General features: G+C 39.4%; 1 protein-coding gene across 2 annotated transcripts in view; it reads left to right on the top strand.

Moving 5' to 3' along the window:
• Positions 1 to 385: 385 nt before the first annotated feature.
• Positions 386 to 23,012, top strand: part of MLLT3 (MLLT3 super elongation complex subunit) — a 289,433-nt gene continuing 266,806 nt past the window's right edge. Inside the window, exons 1-2 of one of the 2 annotated variants that reach the window (XM_045043401.1) lie at positions 386 to 658; positions 2,050 to 2,230. In XM_045043401.1, coding sequence (XP_044899336.1) covers positions 647 to 658; positions 2,050 to 2,230 — 193 coding nt within the window. In that variant the 5' untranslated portion in view covers positions 386 to 646. Of the gene's footprint in view, positions 659 to 983; positions 1,137 to 2,049; positions 2,231 to 23,012 lie in introns of those variants that run through there. The other variant, XM_023242352.2, reaches the window with a different exon arrangement.

Here is a 23,012-nt window from a genome sequence, read left to right as displayed (position 1 = left end):
GAAGACTTGATTTAACACCCCTTCTCCGGCTGCTGGGGGCTCTAGGCAGTGGCTACATTCCAGCAGTTTTAATCCGTTTTTTATTGTAGGGCGGGAGGAGTTTACACAGGGCTGGGATGGCTCCCCAGCTGGCCGCTCTCCCCACTCTAGCGCCCCCTCCCCGTCCTTTGCTCCACCCCCCCCCCCCCCACTCCGGTAGGAACCTGTTACTTTAAGCCGGGCGTTCCAGTGTGGCGGTGCGGGCCGCCGGGTTTCGGGAGGTGGCCGGTGATTGGCTCTTTCGAGCTCCCCCTGGTTTGCTCGCTCGGCCTCCCCGCGCGCTCCGCCCCGCCCTCGCGCCCTCCCTCCGCCCCGTAAGGCTCGGAGCCCCGGTGTAAGGCGCCACGGCGCATGCTCCGGAATCTCATCCTCTGGCCCTGGAGCTGCTGCTGCTGCTGCTGCTGCTGCTTTTGCTTTTGGGGCTGAGTTTAATAAGCGAGCGAGCGAGCAAGCGAACGCGGGGGGAAAAAGGCAGAGAATGTCCGCCATCTACCCTCCGCTCCTGGGCGCGCTCTCATTCATAGCAGCCTCTTCATGAATTACAGCTGAGGGGGGCGGGGGAGGGGGGTACCACACAACACCCCAGCAAACCTCCGGGCCCCCAGGCATGGCTAGCTCGGTAAGTACATGCAAAAAAAAATAATAAAAGACCCCCCCCTTCCCCGCCTTTCCTCCCTCGCCCTGCGCCGCCGCCGCCGCCGCAGCCCAGACAGCGCCAGCGCTCCGCGGTTCCAATTAGAGAAAGGTTGGTACGGCTTGCAGGGAGCTGCCGCCTCTCCCTCAGCCTCCGCTCCCCTCCCTCCCTCCACCCCCCCCCCCCCCCGGCGCGCGCGCGCACACACACACACACACACACACACACACTCACACACTAACACACTCGCCCCTCCACCCCCCCCCCCCGCGCCTCCCTCTCTCCTCGCCTCTCTTTGCAATCGCAAGAAGCGCACTCTCGCTCACACGCGCGCACTCACACACACACTCACACGGTGGAAGGAGGCGAATAATAACTCAGCCATATTTCAGCCGCCGCCGCCGCCGGGAGCCGCGGGCACAGTCCGGGGACGCGGCGAGCAGCCTCGGCGGCCGCTACGATGGTGCGTTCTCCGCGGCGCGCGTGTGTGAGCCGGAGTGTGCGGGCTGACAGCGGCGGGGCCGCACGCAACTTTGCCCCCGCGCCGGGCTGTGCGCAGTCGAGCCTCGGCGGCTGTCCGCCCGCCTCCCTGCCTTTCCGAATTTTATTTTTTGGGGGAGGTGGGAGCTACTTTGGGGCCACTTTGGCTCTTGGAAGTGTGTTGCGGGGGCTCTGTTAGGCTGGCCTCGCCGATCGCGTGGGGCTTTTCGCTGGGGGGTGCGGGGTGCCTTAAGTTATGGATGCCTCGGCGTGTTTTCCTGCGGGCGTGTGTGTGTGACGACGTCTCATTTTTGTTGTGCACGAACCCAGTGCTAAGAGCACGGGAGTTTGTGCCCATCAGCAGAGGCTGCCTGTAGTTTCCATTCCGCCTGGCACAGCGCTCCACACGCACGCACACACACGTACACAAAGACTTCCTCGGCGTGTGCCTGTCGCCGCGGCACTTTCAGGGAGGGGGCTCGCCAGAACCCCCCCTCGGGGTCCCGGCTACCTCCCTTCCCACGCCGGGAAACCGCCCCGGCATCGCCTCCTAATTGTCTTCTAATTTGTTTCCGATGCATTTGTTGTCGTGCTCGTAGTGGCTTGAGTGAGCTCTCCCTCTTCCCCCCGACCCCCGGACCCCCTTCCCGATTGGGGGTAACATTCCGTTACAATCCCTGTCGGCGTGGATGCTGGGCGCCGGGCGGGCCGGGTGGGGTGTATCTGGGGGTGTGGAGTGTGCGCGCCCACGCGCGTGAAACGTGGATGCAGAGGGCACCGCCGTTTCCTTTTATGTGCGTTTCAAGAAGGAGGAAAAAAAATGTCAGGCGCAATGTTCAGTGTCGAACGGTCGCCTTCCTGTTGTTCACGGCTGTCTCTCCTCCCCCTGCCCGCAGTGTGCCGTGCAGGTGAAGCTGGAGCTGGGGCACCGCGCCCAGGTGAGGAAAAAACCCACCGTGGAGGGCTTCACCCACGACTGGATGGTGTTCGTGCGCGGCCCGGAGCACAGTAACATACAGCACTTTGTGGAGAAAGTCGTCTTCCACTTGCACGAAAGCTTTCCTAGGCCAAAAAGAGGTAGGGCTCGAATACAAAAGGAGCTTGATCAAAAAATGTCTTTGCTCGCGGAGGAAACAATCGCTTGGCCCGGGCGGTCCCCCCTGCCCCTCTCCCCGCCCCCCGTCCCCCCCCCCCCCCCCAGCGTCGCGCTCGCCGGCGTCGCCTCGGGACCTGGGTGCGCGGCGCCGCGCTGGCCAGGTCCGGGCTCTCGCCCGCGCGCGCGCCACTTCGGCTTCGGGAAAGTCACCGCAGAGAAAGGACCGTCAGGTGTCGAGTGTTTATTCATCCCAAGCCAGCCCTCACCGGTCCTCTGGGGTTAGCCGCGGGTTCTGTGGGAAGGTGCAATTAGTTGTTGGGTTTGGAGGCGTCGGGGGGTGGGGCTGGAGGGAACAGACAGCTTGCGCCTTTTTTTTTTTTCCTAGAGAAATTGAAATTTACCTGTGTTATTAGCAGGGAATGCGTGGGATGTAGTTATTGTTCCGTTTTGGGAAGTCGCCTCTCCTCAGGGTCTCCTCTGCCTTCCTCTCTGTGAATTAGGCGGGAGGTGCCCGTTGTCGCTGATTTTTCCTTTCGTGGGTTAATCACCCCCCCGCCTCGCACCGTCAGCATTTTAATGTTTAGTCGGCGGAGGGGCGGGGGGCTTACTCGTCCCTAGCCCCCAGTGGCACTTGACTGCTCATTGGATTTTTGAGCAGCGTGCCGAAGTCTCTGCCCGATGTGATCTGCGGGGAGGAGGGTCCCTGCAAAGGTCGAAGCTAAGTTTCAGAGGAACGATGTTTGTCCTGCCTTCTTCCTCACTTCTTCCCCACCTTGGTTTTTAGCCTTGGTCTCTAGTTTGCATATCCTGCCCAGCCTCTCGGGTCCCAAACACTTTCCATACAGGGCAGGACAGTTTTGAAAAAAGAAAAAAGAAAAAAACAAAACAAAACACTGGAGTGTTATTTTGAAAGAAAATTTAAAGAGGGTTTGAGAAATCCTGATGTCTATTCCCTTCAGCCTCCGGAAAGCTACTGTCTGGTTGTTTTAGTTGGATTAGTGGAGGTAACAGTACAAATACAATAAGGTGCTTTGTTTGTGAGCAGGTTTATTTATCTAACTCGACACAATGGTTAGTAGTTATCTTCCATTTGATCCGTAATCTTTATTGGCATCTAGAACTCCTGCAGTTTCTTAGAGTAACATCATAATAAATCCATTCTGCTTAGAGCTCCTGGAAATTATTGAACATTGAGGAGCAGAATAAAGAAAGGAGCAATGCTGTGTGCTGTGTGCTGTGTGTTGATGCTTATTTTTTGTTTCCAGAGCTCATGCAATGGGTTGTAGGACTGTACGTTTTGCCTTTAGTGGTTTGTTTTATAGCTCCTCCTGAAAACTTGAGCAGTCGAATTTGTTGGGCTTTGCTGATGGTTAACAAATGAATCCAGCTTCTAATAGAAGGGTAAGACTATGCATGGCCTAGAGGAAACAACATTTAGATTTTGTTAGCATGTTAGATCAAAATACAGCCAGAGATAATTTTCCTTCATATTTCCTCAACACTGTAATTAGGATGAGCGTCGTCAAGTTTCTGTCACTGTTTGAGGTTGGGTGTGATGCTTCTTGGAATCTCGCTCTCCCTTTTCCATGTATGTATAGAGCCACTGCAGAGGAGTTGAAACAAAAGAAACCACCTTCTAAGATCCCTGGTAGCCACCATTAGGACTGCTTGGCTGCCACACACTTCGAGAGGGAATACATTTAACCAAAAAAGCAGTGTTTAGTATATTAGGGAAACTACGTCAGTTGGCAGAAGATGTAGCTCTTAAGATAACTTTGTTTAGGCTCCTTGGCAATCAACAAATTGGCATTATGAAATTAAAGATGACCAACCTCCCCGTATTTCACCACTGTTTCCCTGCTTCAGTGTGTGAGTGGGGATGCTCCCCTTTATTTACCATCCTGAATGATTTTCGGTCCAGCCTGAGGGAGCATGAGGGTGCTGGCCCTGCACAGCCCACACCTGGGAGTTGTTGCTAGGCGTGGTAAGCCGCTTGCTAACACTGATGTCTCAGACGTCTCTAGCGAGAGATGCCTGCTTGCCGGTTGGGCTCTTCGGTTTTTATTTTCAACTGCGGAGTTTCTTTATGTGGTCTATAAGCCATTGTTTTAAAATGTTTATTTTTGGATTTTTATTTGTATGTGTGCTTCCCATGATGTGACAAGTCCTGGGAAAAATGCCAGCTTACATAGCCCAGGAGAGACCTTGTCATACTGTAATTACACATGATTCAGATTGCAAGAGAAGGTTTCTCTGTTCATTGGGAATACTTAGTTGTAAATTCAAGTAACACCAAACATACCACTTGATCCTGGGACTTATTTTTTGGCTTATAACGCCTTTCAAAATGATAAGAATAAATAAATACAGAACAAGAATGCCAGACGTGGCTAAGTCTACTCCTGTACCTTTTAAGGTGCTGTATTTGCTGTCTTATAGATCTGTAAGTGAGAAATTGGAAATGGAAGACCCTGCAAAAATGGCTTTGTGAAAAATCTGAGTTGCAAGGTATTCAAAAGAAACGCACATACTCCAAACTGTAAATGGCTATTAATAATGGCAAGGTAAATCACTTTCAGTATATACATTAGTTGATAAACGGAAGTGGACCTTAGCACTGAGGATGAACTGCTCAGCCACGAAGATGGATGAGTCCTTAGTTTGGTAAATCTTTGGTTTGGAAAAGCAAATTGATTTTCAGGTTGATTTCCTTTGTTCCACAGTAATAGTATGAGAACTTGTAGAGGAAGAAATTAGAGTATTTCAACTTGTTGCCTGATGAGAATTACATGTACCGTTTCAGAATTGAGCTAATTGGACTTGAATTCATGTGGGTTTACTCTGTCCCAAAGATGGGTTGGAGACCTGCAATTTAAAATTACTAGCACTGAGTCCTAGAAGAGAGATTTTGATGAAATGGTGAAGCCTGGAATATCCATTCGCTGTTACAGAATAGGCAGGTCAGAGTCTAATGCATTTTAAAACTATCCACTTGTAAAAAAAAAAAAAAAAAAGACTATATCTTATTTATTAGTACCAAAGATTTGTAATAGTCTGATATGACTGAAATGAATAGTCACATTCAAAACATTTCATTTAAAATATTAATGTTTTCATTTTCAATATGATGGGAATTTGAGTGAACTTTCTTTCCAATTACAGCCATCCTTACTATTGCAGTCTGTTCCATTGACATTTATGATATGAAATCTGTTGCTTATTATTTTATGTAAGCTAATTTGGCCACTGGTATGGTTTGATGGCTTTTTATTTGTAGCCCTAGTCCTTTGAGTGGGCAGATAAAGCATAATAAATCCCCACTTACAACTTTGATTTAAATGTTTGAGCCCAGCATTACTGTGTAGTTCTGATTTGTGTTAAACAGTCTTCTGAAATAATTTGGATAACTTTTTATCAGGGTACCTAAAATTTGAGGCCGAACTAGCTGAAGATATTGCGTACACCTGGTGTGTTTCCTCTTCTTAGGTATTTCAAAGGTTTCAGAAAAAAAAAAAAAAAAAAACCCAGATGGATGACTATACTGATATATTCAGTGAGTGTTAGAAGATTTGGGTAGAGTTCTGTATGGAATTAAGATGACTGGTGAGAGCAGTTCTACTACTTGGCATTTTGAAGCAACATACAGCATAATTTTCCAAGGCATTTAAAAGCTGAATTATTGGAGGCAATCTCCTATGCTGTTAGTGGGAATATAAATTGGGCACGGACATTTTGGAGGGCATTTGGCAACATCTTTTAAGGTTTTAGATGTTTATACCCTTTGACCCAGCAATTTTACTTCCAGGGATTTTCCAACAAATACAGCTTTGCAACTGCACAAAGATACAGTGTATTTCTTGTGACTTTTTAAACAGCAGAAATTGGGAAGCAAGCCAATTAGGGGACCCCAGCTGAGTTCACTTAAATGATGGGGATTATAAAAAGGGGTAAATATGTTTGTAGATGCAGGAAGATCTTCAAGAGATATTAAGTGAAATAAGTCAAGTTGCTAGATCAGTGTGATCCCATTTAAAAAATATGCTTATAGAACTAAAAAGGGTATGTGTGTATGTGCATAAATAAATTTTGGATGAGTGGGAACCCAGCTCTTACGGTGTTGGCAGGGATGGGAGGTTGTTTTTGTAGCATTTGATTTTTTTTTTTAAAGTTAATTCCATATATTTAAAACATTCCAGTGAGCACTCATTACTTTTTAAGACTAAAAGACAAAGAGTAAAGACCCAGTGTAGAACTATCTTGGGTAGATATTGCTGCTCCGTGGTGAGGAGTTTGGGTTAGGAATTACAGCCTTGTATTCGAATGCTAGCTTTAGAGACCTCTTGTGTGCTCTTGAGCAAGTCATTTCTGTGTTTTCTCACTTGTGTTCTCATTTGTGTTCCTGGAACGATGGAAGAAGAGGACCATTACCTCCTAAATTGAGGAGTAAATATGAATCAACTGTTTTCCAGTTTATTGGTCTTCGGACCTCTTCAGACTCTTCAAAATTGATTCCAGAGAGCTTTTTCCATGGACTTGTATCCATTAATATTTACTCCATTAGAAATCAAACCTGAGACATTTAAAAAGTTATTTATTAATTTGTTGAAAGATAACAGTAATCAACCCATTATATGTCAGCATATAAATAGCATTTTAATGAAAAATGAGTATTTTCCAAAAACGGGAGTGAGAAGTGTGGCATTCTTCTACTTTCTGTGTGTACAAATCTTTTCACTGTTATGAAATAACTGGCTCAGCTTGTGTGTCTCTGCATTCAGTCTGTTGTGTTCTCACACTTCATGGAGCCCCTGGAAGACTGAAGCACACTCATGAGAGCGTGGGGGAAAGAGGCAAAAATGTCTTAGAGTTGTGGTGAGAATAGCCAATCCCTGGAAGAGGTTTTGGGGATCCTGGGGTCTCCAGAATACACTCAGACAACCGCTGGTACCAGATATTCAACGTAGAACCTGGCACAGATGAGCTGCCCCGTTAATATGTGGAAGCTGATGTTTTAAAGCCACAGTTGATGTTGCTAATAAAAACATTTAATGGAAGGAGGAAAGATCAGTCTTCCAAAGTACGGGCATGGTTAAAGTTCCATTGTAGCAATTATCCAGCGATTTTTTCAGAAAAGGAGAATCCAGACTTGGCTTTCAGGGAATGCATTTTATAGTTAATATCACTGTCCAGTTTATGGCATATTATTTGTATAACGCAGAAGCTTTTGTATCTCTTATTTTAGGTGACCTCCTGTAGGACTGTCTCTGTGAGGTAGGACAGGGCAGGGGTAACAGTCAGTCTCATAATTTTACTTTAAAGATTCCTTGTTCTTTGCTCTTGGTTCTTTGAAGTTTCCTTCCAGTGGTCTTCCCTGGGCCAACCTTAGCCCTTTCGTTCTTTTTCTGGTCATCTATTACAGATGATTCCGACTACTTAACACAGCTTTTACAGTTCTAAGATGTGGAACTTCTTTTTTTTTTTCTTTTCTTTTTTTTTTTTTAAATCTCTCGGTGACTTAAGTCCTCAAAAGAGAACTTGGAAAGCTTAGATACTTGGGAGGGGAGGAGCTATACACAGTTGCACCAATGACTTAGTTAAGGATTCTGTGTATTACTGAACTTCAGACTTTAATCTTTATTAAATTTTGATCTCTGAAACATAATGTTTCACACTGTCCTGATGGAGATAATAGAAAATTCTATAATTGTTTTCCCTTGGCTTTTATACTTTCCTTGATTTTAGGTTTTACTCCTCAAACAAGAAGCTACCACGTAGAAAGAGAAATTCTTTTGTCTCAGTAATACAAGTTAATATTCTTTCAAAACATTTTGTTTTGTGTGTGTGGCCAGAGTGTTTTTAGTTCATCCTCTTCCTCATAACATAGATTTTAACGCTTTAATCTTTGATTCTCTTATATTTTGTGGTTCTCTTTATTCTTGTTTATAGGGCTGTATTCATATTTGAGAATATAATTTGTCTGAAAAGAGTCCATTGATACTACAGATAATTCATACTTTTTTTAAAACTTACAGATAATGTAGAAGATGAGAAATTACATTGCACCATCGTACTGTACAGCTTTTATGAAGAACCCATGTATTTTTTTACATGCAGTTGAAAATGCTGTTATTTTTAAAATTTATAGATATGTGTTCATTATGGAAAAATCAAACCATAGATACATTAAAAAGTCACGGAGAATTCTTTACAGACAGCCATAATTAATATTTTAGTAAATATCTTCATATATATACATACACACATATAAATATTAACCGTAAATTAACATTAATTCACTCAACAGGTGTTTTTTTGGAGCTCCTATATGGCTAGATCACTTCGAGGAGCTGGGGATACAGCACAAATGAACATTCCTACCCTCATGGTATATGGTGAAATACCATCTTTTTAAAGCTGAATTTTATGGTATTACATTGAATACACATTTGTCATAACTTTATGTGGACATTGTTCTTAGTGTTAATTTGTTATGAATAATGCTATGCTGAACACCTTTGACATATCATTTTTATAGTTTCGCCTATAATTTCTTGGTGTTAGATTTCCAGAAGGGAGGTAGTTGAGACAAGGTACACAGGATTGATTGATTGATTGATTGATTGATTTAAAGGTACATAGATTTTAAATTTTGTTGTGCATTACCAAACTTCCTTCCAAAATGATTGTACCAATTTATCCTTCCCCAGGGGTTGGGAGACTTCTCCTTTCCCCACATGGTTACCAGTACTGGGAATTAAGTTTTGTTTTTTAATCTTTGCCAGTTTGTGGATGAAGCAATACTTTACTTTTATTTGCATTTATTTGGTTAGCAATGCTGCATAGCTCTCTGTGTGTATATATTTACTATTTGTCACTTATGGTATGCCTCTTTTGTGCCCTTTTTGTATTTCTCAAAAAAAAAAAAAGAAAAAGTACAAGAAAATACAAAGGAAAGAATGATATAACAAACATTCAAATCCCCACTACCAAGAATAAATAAATGTTTACATTTTATCCTATTTGATTCTTTGTTTTGATTTTAGAGAATTAGGTATTATAGATGCAGCAAAAGTTTTTAAGTGCTTCTGAATCCTTTTTTTCCTAACTTTTTAGCCTTTCTTCCATTCTTCTGATGCACATTTGCACATTTATATTGGTGCAGGTAATAGTACATTGTGTTTTAAAAATCTCCACCAAAATTATCATAGTGGGTGAATCATTTTTTTTAATTGACATATAATTTGTATACCAAAAAATTTACCCTTTGAAAGTATAAAGTCCAGTGGCTTTTAGTATATTCACAAGGTTGTGCAACAGTGGCCACTCTTAAATTCCAGAACATTTTCATGAGTGAATAATTTTGTGTCTTGCCATTTTCCCCCTCGACATTTTTTAACCTTACTACATTTCATGTGTAGAGAGCAAATTCATTACCTTTAGGTCCTTCTGTTTAGTATTTTATGGCAGGAATAGGTTGTATGCTTACTTTTCTGGTCCCCTGTTAAGGAATATATAGGTCACTTTCTGTTCTGTGCAGTGAACATCTTTGAATGTGTTACCTCTCACAAATGAACAAGGTTTTGAATATAGGCCTAGAATTTGAGGTGTGCGTGTGTTTTCATTTGTATTAGATGTCAGATTGCTCTACAAAGTAGTTGTGACAGTTTATACTCTGTCAGGGGTGGAGTACTGTTTTCTCTACAGCTTTGCCAACATTGAGTATTTTCAGATCTCTTATTTTTATATTTAGTTGAAATATGGTATCTTTTGTTTTCATTTGCATCTCTCTGATTTCTAATGGAGTTGAACATTTTCTATATGTTTATTGACCATTTGGATTTCCTCTTTATTGACTTTTAAAAACATCCTTTGTCTTTTTAAAAAAAGAAACTATTGGGATCTTTTGTCTTTTTCTTATCTGTAGGATGTTAGTCCTTTGTTGTTTGCGTTGAAAATATCTTGTCCCATTTTCGTTTCTTTTTCTTGTAGTCTGATGTGTGGTATCTCTTTGTCATACACAAGTTTTTAATTTTGTCAAATTGATCTATTTTGTTTTGTTTTCCTGTGTGGTTTTGAGGTTTTGTTTAAGAATATAATTTGTGGGCATGGTAATGTGCTTAACCGGCAGACTTCATACGTGCAGGACACAGGGAAAGGATTGGGGGAGACATAAGAGAAAAAGGGGGTCCCTGCCTTCGATGTGCTTTTGTCTTCTGGAGCTGGAAAGGACCCTTGAGATTCTTCATCTTTGTTTATCTTCTTGTTTTACTTTTAACCAGAAGCCTAGAAACGTGAAGTGATCTTGCATGTAGATACAATGAGTCACAAATGTGCTGGTGTAAAGATAGCTAGTAATAAATGTGGTAAACGTTTACTTTTAAAATGGTGAATACTTATTCACTTATATTCGCAGACAAATGTTCAGCAATAATTACTTTTGTAGACATGACCTAGGATTTAATTAAGTGGTGGTAACCTTGGTAGATGCTGTTTGAAAGGGAAAAGTTCTATAGCTTCTTTAAGGTAAAATCACATTTATTTTGTGGATTAATTTAAGATTTCCCTTTGAGATTAAATCATTAGGAAAAATTGTTACTGAATGGTAGGTATCTCCTGATAATCTGTCGCCTCCCCAGCCCCCCACCTCCCTGCCATGGTAGGATTGCAATGCCATGAAGGATCCAGAACATTGTTTTAAGAAATACTGTTGTATGATGTAATCCTTTTAACTTAAGTGTGATAAGTTTGCAGTGATTAAGGCTTGAAGAAGGCTATTATCATTGAATTTCTAAAAAGATAAGGCTAGTATTTGGGTGTGATTTAGTTGGTATGTAGTAGTTAACAGTTAATTTTTTGGATAAAATCAGTGCATCATCATTTTTTTTAAAGAAAATGATGGCTTATCTTGAACTCATTCTGAGGCCTGTTTATTTAAAATCATGTTCCTAAGTGATTATAAAGATGATCAGTTGAATTTAATTAGAGTTATTACCCATGTTAGAAGATTGATATTTTCTGAGCCAAATAAATTTTAAAATATTTAATTTTGCCAAAAGCAGATTTTTTTTCTTTGTTTCTTTCCAGCAGAAATCATTAGTTACTTATTTTCCCATCAATACCAGGCCAAATGCTGTGTGTATGTATTGATTTTAAAAAGCAAAATACACATTAACAATTTCCTAAAATATTAGTAAGAGCAGTAACCTACAGAGTAGGGAGAGTTACTTGCCTCTTAATGTATCTAGATATAAATTCAGTCTGCATAATGCCTGTGATCTTTGCAGATAGGTTTTATGCCCTACTTCTTCCCTCTCCCTCCGAGGGTAGTATTGGGGGAGATTAGTATCAGATTATTCTAGGTACCTATTTATTTTGATAAGCACTTAGAATATTTTGGAAGTTTAAAAACAAGGTTCATTTGGACTCCTATTATCCATACCTTTTACCCCAAATACTTCATTATTATGAGTTGCTGAGAACTGAAAGGTTTCTTTGCATTGAAGAAATACTCTTCTATTTGACAAAAATTTTTCCTTTGTTTGATTTCTTTCCCTGTTCCTGTATTATAAGCAACTGTTGTGTGGTGACTCAGTGACAAATAGTTTAGACTGTTGGGATTTGGTTGCTCTTGGTGGGATGGATTATTCAAAATGTTGACATAGCTCCAGAGTTTCTTATCAGAGATGCTTGTTGTATGACTTTGTACCTATGCCCAGAAATAGTAACGAGCAGTAGGAAGTTACTTTCTCATCATATGAACACTGAGCAGAAGCATGTGTTATGTCCTCAGTCAGTCCCCACTGGCCTCTCCTTGGATATGTATCTATTGTTCCTCCTATGTTGCATTAGTTACACATCAGATGAGATGAGACCTATATTCTCTCTGTGGGTAGTACTCATAGCTTTGATCAATGCAGTCTAGACATTGGAAGTTTTTGACAACAATGTAGATTTGCAAGTCGGAGTTTTAGAATCCTGACTTTAACTTCCACTCCCCTAAGTGGTAAATTATTACTCAGTGTTCTGAAACTCGTTTCTTCTGTACCTCTAATAATTGACTTTGTGTAAACAGAGCCACCACTTGAATTTAGCAGGAAACATTGTGCTAGCTTTGAATCCCATTTTCTAGAATGAGCTTTAGCCTATGTTCTAGGCAAAAATGAATTTTTCTCCTTTCCTGTCTTTTCTCCCTTATTCTTTTTTTTTTTTTTTTTTTTTCCACTGCTTTTTAAAAAGCTAGACACAAATTTGAGAGACTTGGCCAGGTCTATCACTGTTTTTACTACTTAATCCATGAAATACAACTAGCCTTTTAGCTTTAAAAATAGGAGTCAAATGTATTCCAGTAACTTGTAGAGCGGTATTTAGCAATGCAGCAGGAAAGGCTCTGGCCTGGACCCTAGAAGGGATGTGTTTGGATTGAATAAGCTCTGTGGGCTCTTCTAGCTCTGAAATATTATTTTTCCTTAGTTTTTTGTCTTGTTTTGTTTTGTTTTAAAGGATAAGCTAGGAGCATATCATGGATCTAGTGTTTTCTTAACAAAATAAGTGCCATTTATGAGATATCACCAATGTATTGGCTATCATGCTAGACAATAGGTATGTTCTGATGTATTAAATTTCTTTTCATAAATGTGGTAGTTTGGAGAATGATTTTTTTTTTTGAAAAAAAGAAAATGTTGACATGAACTTGACTGTATTGGAATTTTACCTTTTTTAATGGTGAGTAAGCAGTGCAGTGGGTATAAGACTTGCCTGCAATAACAGGGAAGTAGGGTAATTGGATAATTCGCCAAATAGGTGATTACGTTTTCATTATGAAAAGTTACGTTCTGGTAATATTGGTGCCATTTATACCAGCCGTCGACACTGCCTGTAGGTTGGAACATTCAAGAACTCAAGACACCCTATGTTTATTGGAAACTTCTTCCGCAAATAATGGCTCTTGATCAGGTAGGAGGGCCATTGGGTTTTCCATGAAAGTTGGCCGATTATTTTTTTTCTTCCCTATAATGTAGGCCAGAGCTTGAAATTTTGTCAATTTGTTTTTCTGAAGCATTATGTTTCAGATAAGTACCTGTGTTTCTGTTGTCAACAGAATAATTGGGGACTTGGACTTATGTTATCATGTAAACAGGTTAAAAGAGAAAGTACGGTATATCAAATATTTGATCACTCACCATACCTTCAGGGTTTTGTGTTTAATAATTCAGATGCTTAATTGAAGTTGTCTTGAAAAGCAATTACCCTCCCACTCTTTCCTTGTGACTTGCTGCTTAACTTTTAAGGAAAAAAAAAAAAAAAGGAAAGAAATTTCTATTTATTCCAGCTTGTTAAAAGGAATTGTTGAATGATGCTAGAGCCAAGGATTTAATTATATGAATATAAAAAAATGCACAAATGCAGACGGTTTAAAGAGAGCAGCAAATAAATGAGAATTATGTTGTAAAGTCTATTCAGCTGGGAGTTAGTGCTACTTGACATAGTGTCTTTCTGTAGAGACTCTTTTTTGGGGGTGGGGTGGGGTATTTTCATCATTGATTTTAGTATTTGATTCAGTCCATTTTCTTTATATCAGAATGGCCATAATTATTCATTACTCACATTTTGAGAATTGTGTGAGAGATAAAAGTACGTGAATGAAATGAAGGGGAGAAAATGCTATAGCAAAATGTTCATAGAAGTTCTCTCTGGGAGATGGGGTATCGGGAAATTAAAAAAAAATGTCAAATTGGCTTTATTCAAAGATTCAGCACCCCATCTAGCAAATAGAAAGGAGCTCTCAGGAAATTCTTGTGAAATTTGTTGGATTTTTCAAGCTTTCTTGAATGATACATATGATGTGAATATAAAACTAGATATTTAAGTGTACATATGGACATGTTTACAATAAGCTTTTGTTTTTTTTTTTTAAAGTAATCTCATTGAGAACATAAAAATGTCTTTCCCAAGGGACATTTTCATGTTTTGTTACTTGAAATTTTAGTCACCTTGTCATTTTGAGTGTTTTCCTTTAATAGCTCTATAATATATGCACAAATGTTTCATAAGTTGATTGTAAGCTTTAAAGAGAAACTTGTAAATAATACTCGTACCTTTCTCAACAGTGTTGCTCTGTTGAAGTTTGTAAAATTAATCAGATTAACCTCGTTTATAAGTACATGATTCGTGTAAGATACTCTTTGTAACAGAAAGGCAACCATGCTTAATATTTCAGTAGAGTATACATTTTTGGAGTACTAAGGAATGTTTTGAAAAGTTTTGATTTTTTTTTTCCCCTGTGGAGTTTTGATAAGTATAACTTTGTTAACTAATACATTTATCTTGATGTGTAGTATTAGGACATTTTCCAGGGCCTCAATCTAACTTTAATAATGGACAGCAAACAAAAGGACTCTCATCATGTTTAGATGTATGGTAATAGTGTTAGAGATAAATAGGACCTATAATTGGAAATACAGACCCATTTCCAGTTTGTGTCTTTGTAGATAGTGTGGAAGTTAAACTTATGTCGAATTGGGAGAAATAAAAAGTACCCAACCGACTACCAAAACAAAGGCAAAACAAATGTTTGGGGCAGGGAAATTGATGCATTTTTGAATTGATGCATAAGTGCATAAACACAGACAATATTTTAGTATGAAGACCGTTTTAATTGTGTTTCATGCATAAACTACAAAAATAACCAGAAGTTTTACAAAATGAAAATTAAAATGTAATTTCCTGTTTTGAATACATGACAGATAAATTAATATGAACATTCCTTAAACACAACTAAAAGAAATGATTTCTGCCAAATGACAAGAGTTAATTCTAGTAGTCTTAAAGGTCTCTCTACAATCCCAAATTTTATCTGATTCAGTCCATGATATTATGGTCTGTGGGAAACATGTTTACATTTTTAACATTAAAAACAATAGCGACTGAAAGTGCTATCCTCAAATGCATAGCAAGACTACATGTCAAATAAAAATAAGTCTGTTTTCCCTTTGGTATTAGATGCTTTTATAAAATTCATAAATGACAGATTAACTCCACCTTCGATGTAAAACACAAGACTTGACATTTGTGATCAGAGCATTTCTTTACTAGCTGCTGGAATAAAATTGCCACGTTAAGTTCCATTTGCTAACATTTGGAGTAACATTTTTCATGGGCTTAATTCAGTTCTGCTGATAAATTTTTATTTAACTATTTCTGTTCCTTTGGAGAGAGCTCTAAATGGGATTCCTAATAGTCTGGATTCTTTTCTTTAGGATTAAGAAATGTATGAATATGAGGAAAATCTCTTTGGCACCATGATTACAACTCACAGTATTTGTTTCTATTTTTATTATTAAGTTAATTTGCAAGTATAGAAAATCACGTATTTGTTTTAAAATCTAGTCTCGCTAAATACTCAAGGGACCATGCTAAAGACTGGCGTGTTTGAGCAGTATGAAGCCTTGGTTTTGAATATTGCAACTTGTTAGAAATTCCAAATTTGGTACCAAATTAAATATACTCCTAGAATTTTATTATAGTACAGACAAAGCTATGGTAGACCAAGATAATGTATAAATGGCCCTTATTTGGAGCATATTTTGCAGTGAAAGGGGAACTGAAGGACAAGGTGTTCTCTACTTGTAGACTTGTAAAGGCCTCAGAGTTTTCTTTATGTTATTGTAGAAAGACATTATTTTTGCTTTGGCGTGCTTAAAACTAAAGGGCAAATGATCCAAAAGAATAATCTTGAAATTCAATAGCAAGAAAACTACTTGACATTGTGGGCTAGAGGCCAGCAAACGTGTTGCTTTCATTGAATGCGTGGGAAATGGGGCAGGCCTGGAATTTAAAGAGACAGGGTGCAGTACGCTAGAAAAGAAAAGCCCTCCTGTATGATTTGCTTAGTGGGAGAAAAAAAAATAGACTTACAGTTTTCTCTAAAGGATCTTTATTGGATCAACTATTTAAGACACTGAGTGAATTTTTTCCTAACTCTGCCTCCCATCTCCCTCAGCCCTCTTCTCTTGTCTGAAATTGGTGCCGGGTAAATTTGTTTATAACAGAGGAGAAGCAGCTTTTCAAATAAAAGTACTTTGTAGCCTGTTCAAATGGAGTATAATGTAATTCTCCCTGAAATTGAGCACTTATTACTTTGTTTATGTAGCTGTTTAAAAAGGGAGGGAGGGTATGATGGTGTGTGTGTGTGGGGGGGGGGGCACCTACAGGAACCTCTGCTTTAGAAAAAATTTTTTTTTCTGAGTTTTACTCCCCCATCCACTCATGAATCCCCCTTAACCCCTCCCCCACCTCCCACAATCCCTCAATAAAATAGTATTTAAAAGACTTGAATAACCAGTCCTATGTACCAGCTTCTTGCTTGAGGCAATAATGTTGTACTATTTTCAATGGGTGGTCCTGAATCTCCATGGGAGATTTTACAGGCACTGGGCTCCAAGACCCACTAAGTGTATTATTTTGAACATAACCAGTTACATTCCCGAGCCATAGAGAATATACAGAGATAATTTTACATTATTGAAGTCCCATAGTTAATTACTTACAACTCAATTTGTTTCATTTTATTTGAGGAATTTATGGTTTAAATCTCTAGAAGTGACACATAATATTAACCCAGGATTTGAGGTTTCCTTTTTAAAACAAGTAAGCCATTCATACATCTGTCAATTCAGGAATACCCATTGGCGTGTATATTTTAATTCATAGGTGCTTTTTGTTGCTTTTAATTTTTCTCCTTTAGGAAACAAACACCTAGCAGTCACTTCCAAATGTTACAGTGTCGAAGTCCTATTTCTCTTACCTGAGATACTATACAATGATGGGATCTGTTGTAATAAAAAAATATATCGGTAAATTTATGGTTAGTATCTTTTGCTTGTGGCATGTAGCCTAAATATATACCACCCTGAAATTTAACTAAAACTGCGTTGGGCCAAACCTTTGTGGAAACAGGACTGGAATTACAAATTAAATACTGGATTGAGATTGCCTTTTAGGGGAAAAAAATTGTTCTTTAGGAAAACTTACTTAAATAAAATTTAAGTAAATAAATATTTACTTATACATTGTAAATATTGAAATGGGGAATGTTGCAGTCATGTGCATTCCTACATAACTTTAGTTTAAAGTGATTTTGGAGTTTCTTCCCAGTGTGAACCTATAGTTATTCACCAGAGTGATAACATAACTTTGTTGGGTCATTGATTTGATTTACTTTCTTGCCCTTATTTATGTTCTTGAGAAAATTAATTTCTGAAGAATGTTGGCTTTCTATTTAGAATACGTATATATAACTCCTGTGGTAGCTCTTTTCCATAGGCTAAGTAGAGAAGAGTTTAAGAGCAGGTACCTCAGATGTATTGGTAAAAGCCAGATGATGATATTTATGACGGGCCACTGGTTTTGTTTGTTTTAAATAACGTTAAGTAGTTTTAGGTGGAAGATTCTCATCTTTGAAGAACTGCATTTGTTCCTTGAACAAAAATTACTATATGCTTGTTTGAGTTCATGTGTAAAATGGTGTGAATTCCGTAGTTTTCTTCACTGATAGAATCAAAGATCTGGCTCACCAGTTTATGGCAGTGACGAAAATGTTTACCTTTTCTTTTTTTGTCTTTCTTTTTCTTTCTTTCTTTCTTTCTTTCTTTCTTTCTTTCTTTCTTTCTTTCTTTCTGTCTGTCTGTCTGTCTGTCTGTCTGTCTGTCTTTCTGTCTTTCTGTCTTTCTGTCTTTCTGTCTTTCTGTCTTTCTTTCTTTCTGTCTTTCTTTCACCTTGGGACTAGTCCTTGAATTGCTAAAAAGTTTTCCAGTAGTTTTTATAAGTGAGTTTAAAGAAGTGATAGCCATCTGAAGTTTGTCTTGTGTAGCCAGTATTTAAGAGTTATTAAGATTGTCTCCACATGAAAAAGAAACCGCTCTCACGGTTATACATGTGAATAAAAGTTAAAGGTTGGTAAAGATTAGCTTGTCAAGTAAACTTTTTGACTGAGGAATAATTTTGTTTTCATTATCCGTTCCCTTGGCTGAAAATGAAATAGAAACGATCTGGTTACTAAAGACCAGGGCTGTATTGGATCACTTCCTTGAGCTTTTGCTATGATCGTTCAAGGCAAAGTTAGACAGCTGCTGTAGATTTGGCCAGTGGCCTCACAAAAGACGTTGTTTAACCCTGTTAGTTTCAGACACTATCATTGCTACTTTGCAGATGTACTTGCTGTGTTAGATGGGAGCCTCTGTGATTGTGGTTTGAACTGCCGATTTAGAAGAAGGTGGTATGGCAGAAAATGAGTGATTTTAGCACTCCATTAACGGTACAGTTTCATGTCTTGGGATATGACCCATCTCAGCGGTTTTGCTTCTGTTGAGACAGATTTAAAAACTTCAGCTTAGACTTCCCAGTTAGACTTTGGATCTTTGTACCCCCAGATGGTTAGGGAGTTATGAAGCTTGTGAAAAGTTGTGAAAACTGAGTTTGAATTAGAATCTATGACAATTGGATCTTTAAATGTCCTTTTGGGGACTTGAGGTCCAGAGGAGAGACCCAGTCATTGACTTTAAACTCTCATTTTGGGTGTCAAAGTACCACAGTGCCACCCACTCCTGAAATTGATGTCGTAATGTTAAAAATCGTAACGATATTGGGTTCTTTTTGTATAACGTGTTTGCATTGTTGCCATAGGTTTAAAGGGCAGGGAGATCCTTTATTGTTAAGGCTGAAGAAGGCAAGATTTTGAAACCTACTGCTACGTGATTAAACCAGTGTGTTTGCCCCGAGGCTGCAGTCATTCACTCTGAATTCATAGTCTCAAATTTGGGATTCTTCCTCTGTTTGAAAATAATACTTCTTAAAATTTTTAAGACTCCCTTTGCCGCCTCACGTGAAAGCTACTGAGGCAAATTATCAGGGTTAAGATTGTCGTGCAATCAAGACTGAAGATACATTTCAGTATTTTAAAGAGAAAGTTCACAGCCATTTGACATAAAATTTTACTGGGCTTTTCGTTAATCTGAAATAACTGGTCTATAAGTACTTTATCAGTGAAAACTGCTCAGCATGTAAAATGAGGAGAAGAGCACAAAGGCTTCCTGCAAATTAAGGGCACAATGAACACTAACGGACTTTCCAGCCATCTCCAGCTGTGAGATTATTATAGTTTTTGCAAACCCTTTTCTCTCAAAACTAAATCAAGAATGGTAGAGTCCTGATAAAAAGAAGTGTAGAAAAGCCTAACTAATCCTTAGATGAGTTACTTCAAACGTGCCAAAATAGAATAAAATCAGTTAATGGCGTAGATTAAAGGTTACTTTTAACGCATTTTTATCACTCATGTCGAGAATTTTGTTGTATGTTGATGCATTTGTCCTTGGTTTAAAAAAAAAAAAAAAACCCAGAGGAAAAAATCTAGTTAAATTGGAGAGATTACAGAATCACGTTGTTATGAGGAAATTTAGTACTAATGTTAGGTGCCAGATTTGACCCAAGAGATAAAAAGCTGTGCACTTGAGGTCGGAGCTGCAAACAGGTGGCTCCAATTTTGAGTGGTAAGTTTTCGGGTTACAATGGGAGGGCTCATGGGTGTACTTCTGAGAGTTGATTTGTTGTGTAGATTAAAAACAAACAAACAAACACCCAATATGACTCTTGTGTCTTTGGATACATATGTGCAAGTTGTTCCTCGGATAAGATCACGGAAGAGTGCTAAAATCAGATCTGGATCGATGATTTACATGTGCTTGATTCTTACAGGTGGTAAAGAGAAGAGTCTGGCTTCTGGGTGCAAGGGTAGTCTTCCCCTTTTATGCACGTATCTGGGATCTTTCATGTACCGAGGAGACCACATCATCTATACTTTTAATTCAGAATCACGCTTGCCAATTTCTTAATTTGCAGTATATCTTTTTGGCCTACCTGGCATATTATGATAGAGCTGTCAAGAGTATTGGGTTGAGGAAAAACTGGTTTGGCATGCTGCCACTGGTAAGAAGTTTTAAAAGGAATGCGTCTTTCTCTTTTTAGGTGCAGGCATATGGATATTGGGGTGGGTGTGTGTCAACCTTAGTGAAGCTTTGTCATAAGAACCTGGGCAGTGGGAGATTTTACAATCCTGTCACATTTGCCACTCTTCTAAGATACCAAACTGTAAGTTTCCCTAGTGGGAATTAGCAGTTATCTCCTTGTGATAGATGTATTGCTTTTACTGTGGCTTCACTGGAAATAGCCTGACTGGTGTACCTCAAGCGCATGTGTGTGCTATACGTAGGTCAGGTGCTTTCGTGGGTGTGCATACACTGATTTTTCCTAAGCCGTGTGAGAATTAAGCCCTATTAGTTTATAGTCAAAACCTACAGTTGCCCATATATAAATTTCCTGTTTGATATTCTGACCCAAGTTAACCCTATACAAAGCTTCTAGCTTGAATGAGTCTTGCGACGTTGAATAACTGCTATACCGTACGGTTATTTATGTGCTCAAGAAGCTGAACTTTTGTTCCATCCCAGTAAGTTCCCAAGGGATACGTTATTCTAGTAAATCAGAAAATTTCTCTGAAAGCCAAGTACTTCTTAATTTTTGGAGGCTTGAAAATGGGGAACATAGCCATATGCACGAGGGGGAAGAAATTCTAGTTGACCCACATCTAAAGTGCAGTTCAAAGTACTTGGACGTCTTAAATTCTCTTGGGGGGAAGAAACCCCACCACAATGCTGCCAAATTGTTTTACTTCTGTAGTTATGTCTTTGTGTGTTTATAGGAGTGGGAACATTTTATCTTCTGTGTTTCTGTTGAGGTTGTTTTTCAGCAGTGTCCCAAGAAAAGTCCTGGAGGCTGGCTTTGAAGCCCTGTGGACAAGCTGGATTTCAAAGAGCCAGAGGAATTCGGCAGTAATTGTTTTATGGCTGGCCAGAAATCAGACCTATTTGTATAGGTAGCACACAAAATAGCTGTGATTTGACAATTTGGTGCTATTTATACCTACCATAAAAAGAGAAAAGAAAAAGTTAAAGGGGTATTTTGGAAACAGGAACTAAGCTGTAAATGCAAATTGCCTCGCCATTTTCTCAAAAGAACAAAAAAAGGAAAGGGTTAGGAAGTTTTTATTGAAGGTACGTAATTGAGGATCTGTCTGCTTTCAAGACATTTAATATTGTACTCACACTGAAACTACACTTCTTTCTGTTTGTAGTTTTTTTGTTTTGTTTTGTTTTTGTTTGTTTTTGTTTCCTATTCCCATCTGAATAAAGTTATTTTTGTGGAGCAAAAGGAATTCTCTGGAGAGGGGGGACAGTGAAAATCACAAAGTTTCCAACTCTATCTTAATAGACCTTTCAAATTTCATCTTACTGTTTTTATTTAGCTTTGGATAAGAACCATCTGCTGTTGCCAGAGCGAATTTTTTCTTTCCAAATAAGTTATATTTCAACAAGTAGTCATAGGTTGTTTACTGAGGTGGTGGGTGAGGATTCCTGGCATTTAGGAAATATACAGAAGGAAATTTTCACAGCTCTTCTTAATGTGTCTGCTAGAGAGGTCTTTTTGAATGCAAAGTGTCTAAACTGTTACTCTCACCTAGAGTGTATTCCGGGCTCAAGGTGGGCGGTGTATTTCGGTTTGTCTGTACTTCAGGGAGCAACCCAAAGTGAAGTTTGACTGTTTCCAGAATGTCATTCAGACCTTTTGAGATTGTCAAATGGTTCATTGTTTTGCCTTGAAACCCCCAGCCCCAGCGCAGGCAGAGTCTGGGGCAGCGGGCAGAGAAAAAGCAAACACTTCTATGATTGACTACGGTTTTTTTTTTTCTTTTTTTTTTTTAAAGAAACCCTAGAAATGCCTTAGGGACCCCTGGGGCTTTGTCACAATTTAAAACTATTTTACCATTGAAGGCATTTTGGTGCTGTGGATCGGGACTGTATTAATTTGCTTTGGTTTTCATTTTTCTTTCATTGGATTGTGATCCTCCAGTAGTAAGTAGAGTGTTCTTTGTCACGTGTGCCTTAATTTCCGGTGGGGGTGGGGGAGAGGTGCTAAAGTTTTGATTGGATGAAGAGAATTTACTGAGAGTAGGAGAAAAGAAGGGGAAAACTGGTTTGGGGGCAGTTTTGTCTTTCTTCAAATGAAGATTTAAATAAAGTATGTGAAGAGAAGGAAGTGTCTGGGTAAAGATTTAAAATACACCTGAAACGAATAAGATAGTGTACGCCAATTAATTATGTTTCCATAAAAAAGTTAAAGAAAGAAAGCGTGTTCTCAAAAAATGAAGGAAAAAAAAAAAGGCGGGGGGAGGGGGAATCTCCTAAAAGCTGGAAACGTATTTGGATTTCAAGATGGATTCCCTCAGGGAAATAGGCTAAAGGACTCTGTAGAGAAGAAACATTCTGGATTGCTGTTAGTCATCGTTGGTATGAAAACTTAGGTGGGGGGAAGGTAAGGATATAGGTAGTTACAGACCATCTTTGTTGGTTGAGAATATATAGCAGGGTTAGGGCTGGATAATGAAGGGTTCTTCTAAGGTAGTAATCTTTTATTCAGCCAACACTCAGCACTGCTATGTGCCAAGAATTGCTCTAAACATTGAGGATAACAGCAGGAATAGAAGTAATTTTTGTCTTAGAGAAGTGCATCAGGCTTGTGAAAAAACCCCTCAAAAACAAACAAACAACCCCCCCCCCCAAGATAAGTTCCTTTATGAAGGTATGAAAAAACAAATCTATGGAAACAAAGTTCTGAGTGATTAGTTCTGCCTGTATCAAAATTTGAACTAATGTT

The sequence above is a fragment of the Felis catus genome, chromosome D4 (assembly GCF_018350175.1).
Source record: "Felis catus isolate Fca126 chromosome D4, F.catus_Fca126_mat1.0, whole genome shotgun sequence".
Classification (NCBI taxonomy): Eukaryota; Metazoa; Chordata; class Mammalia; order Carnivora; family Felidae; genus Felis; species Felis catus.
Note: the sequence above shows the minus strand (reverse complement) of the source record. Positions and strands in the feature narration are given on the sequence as shown.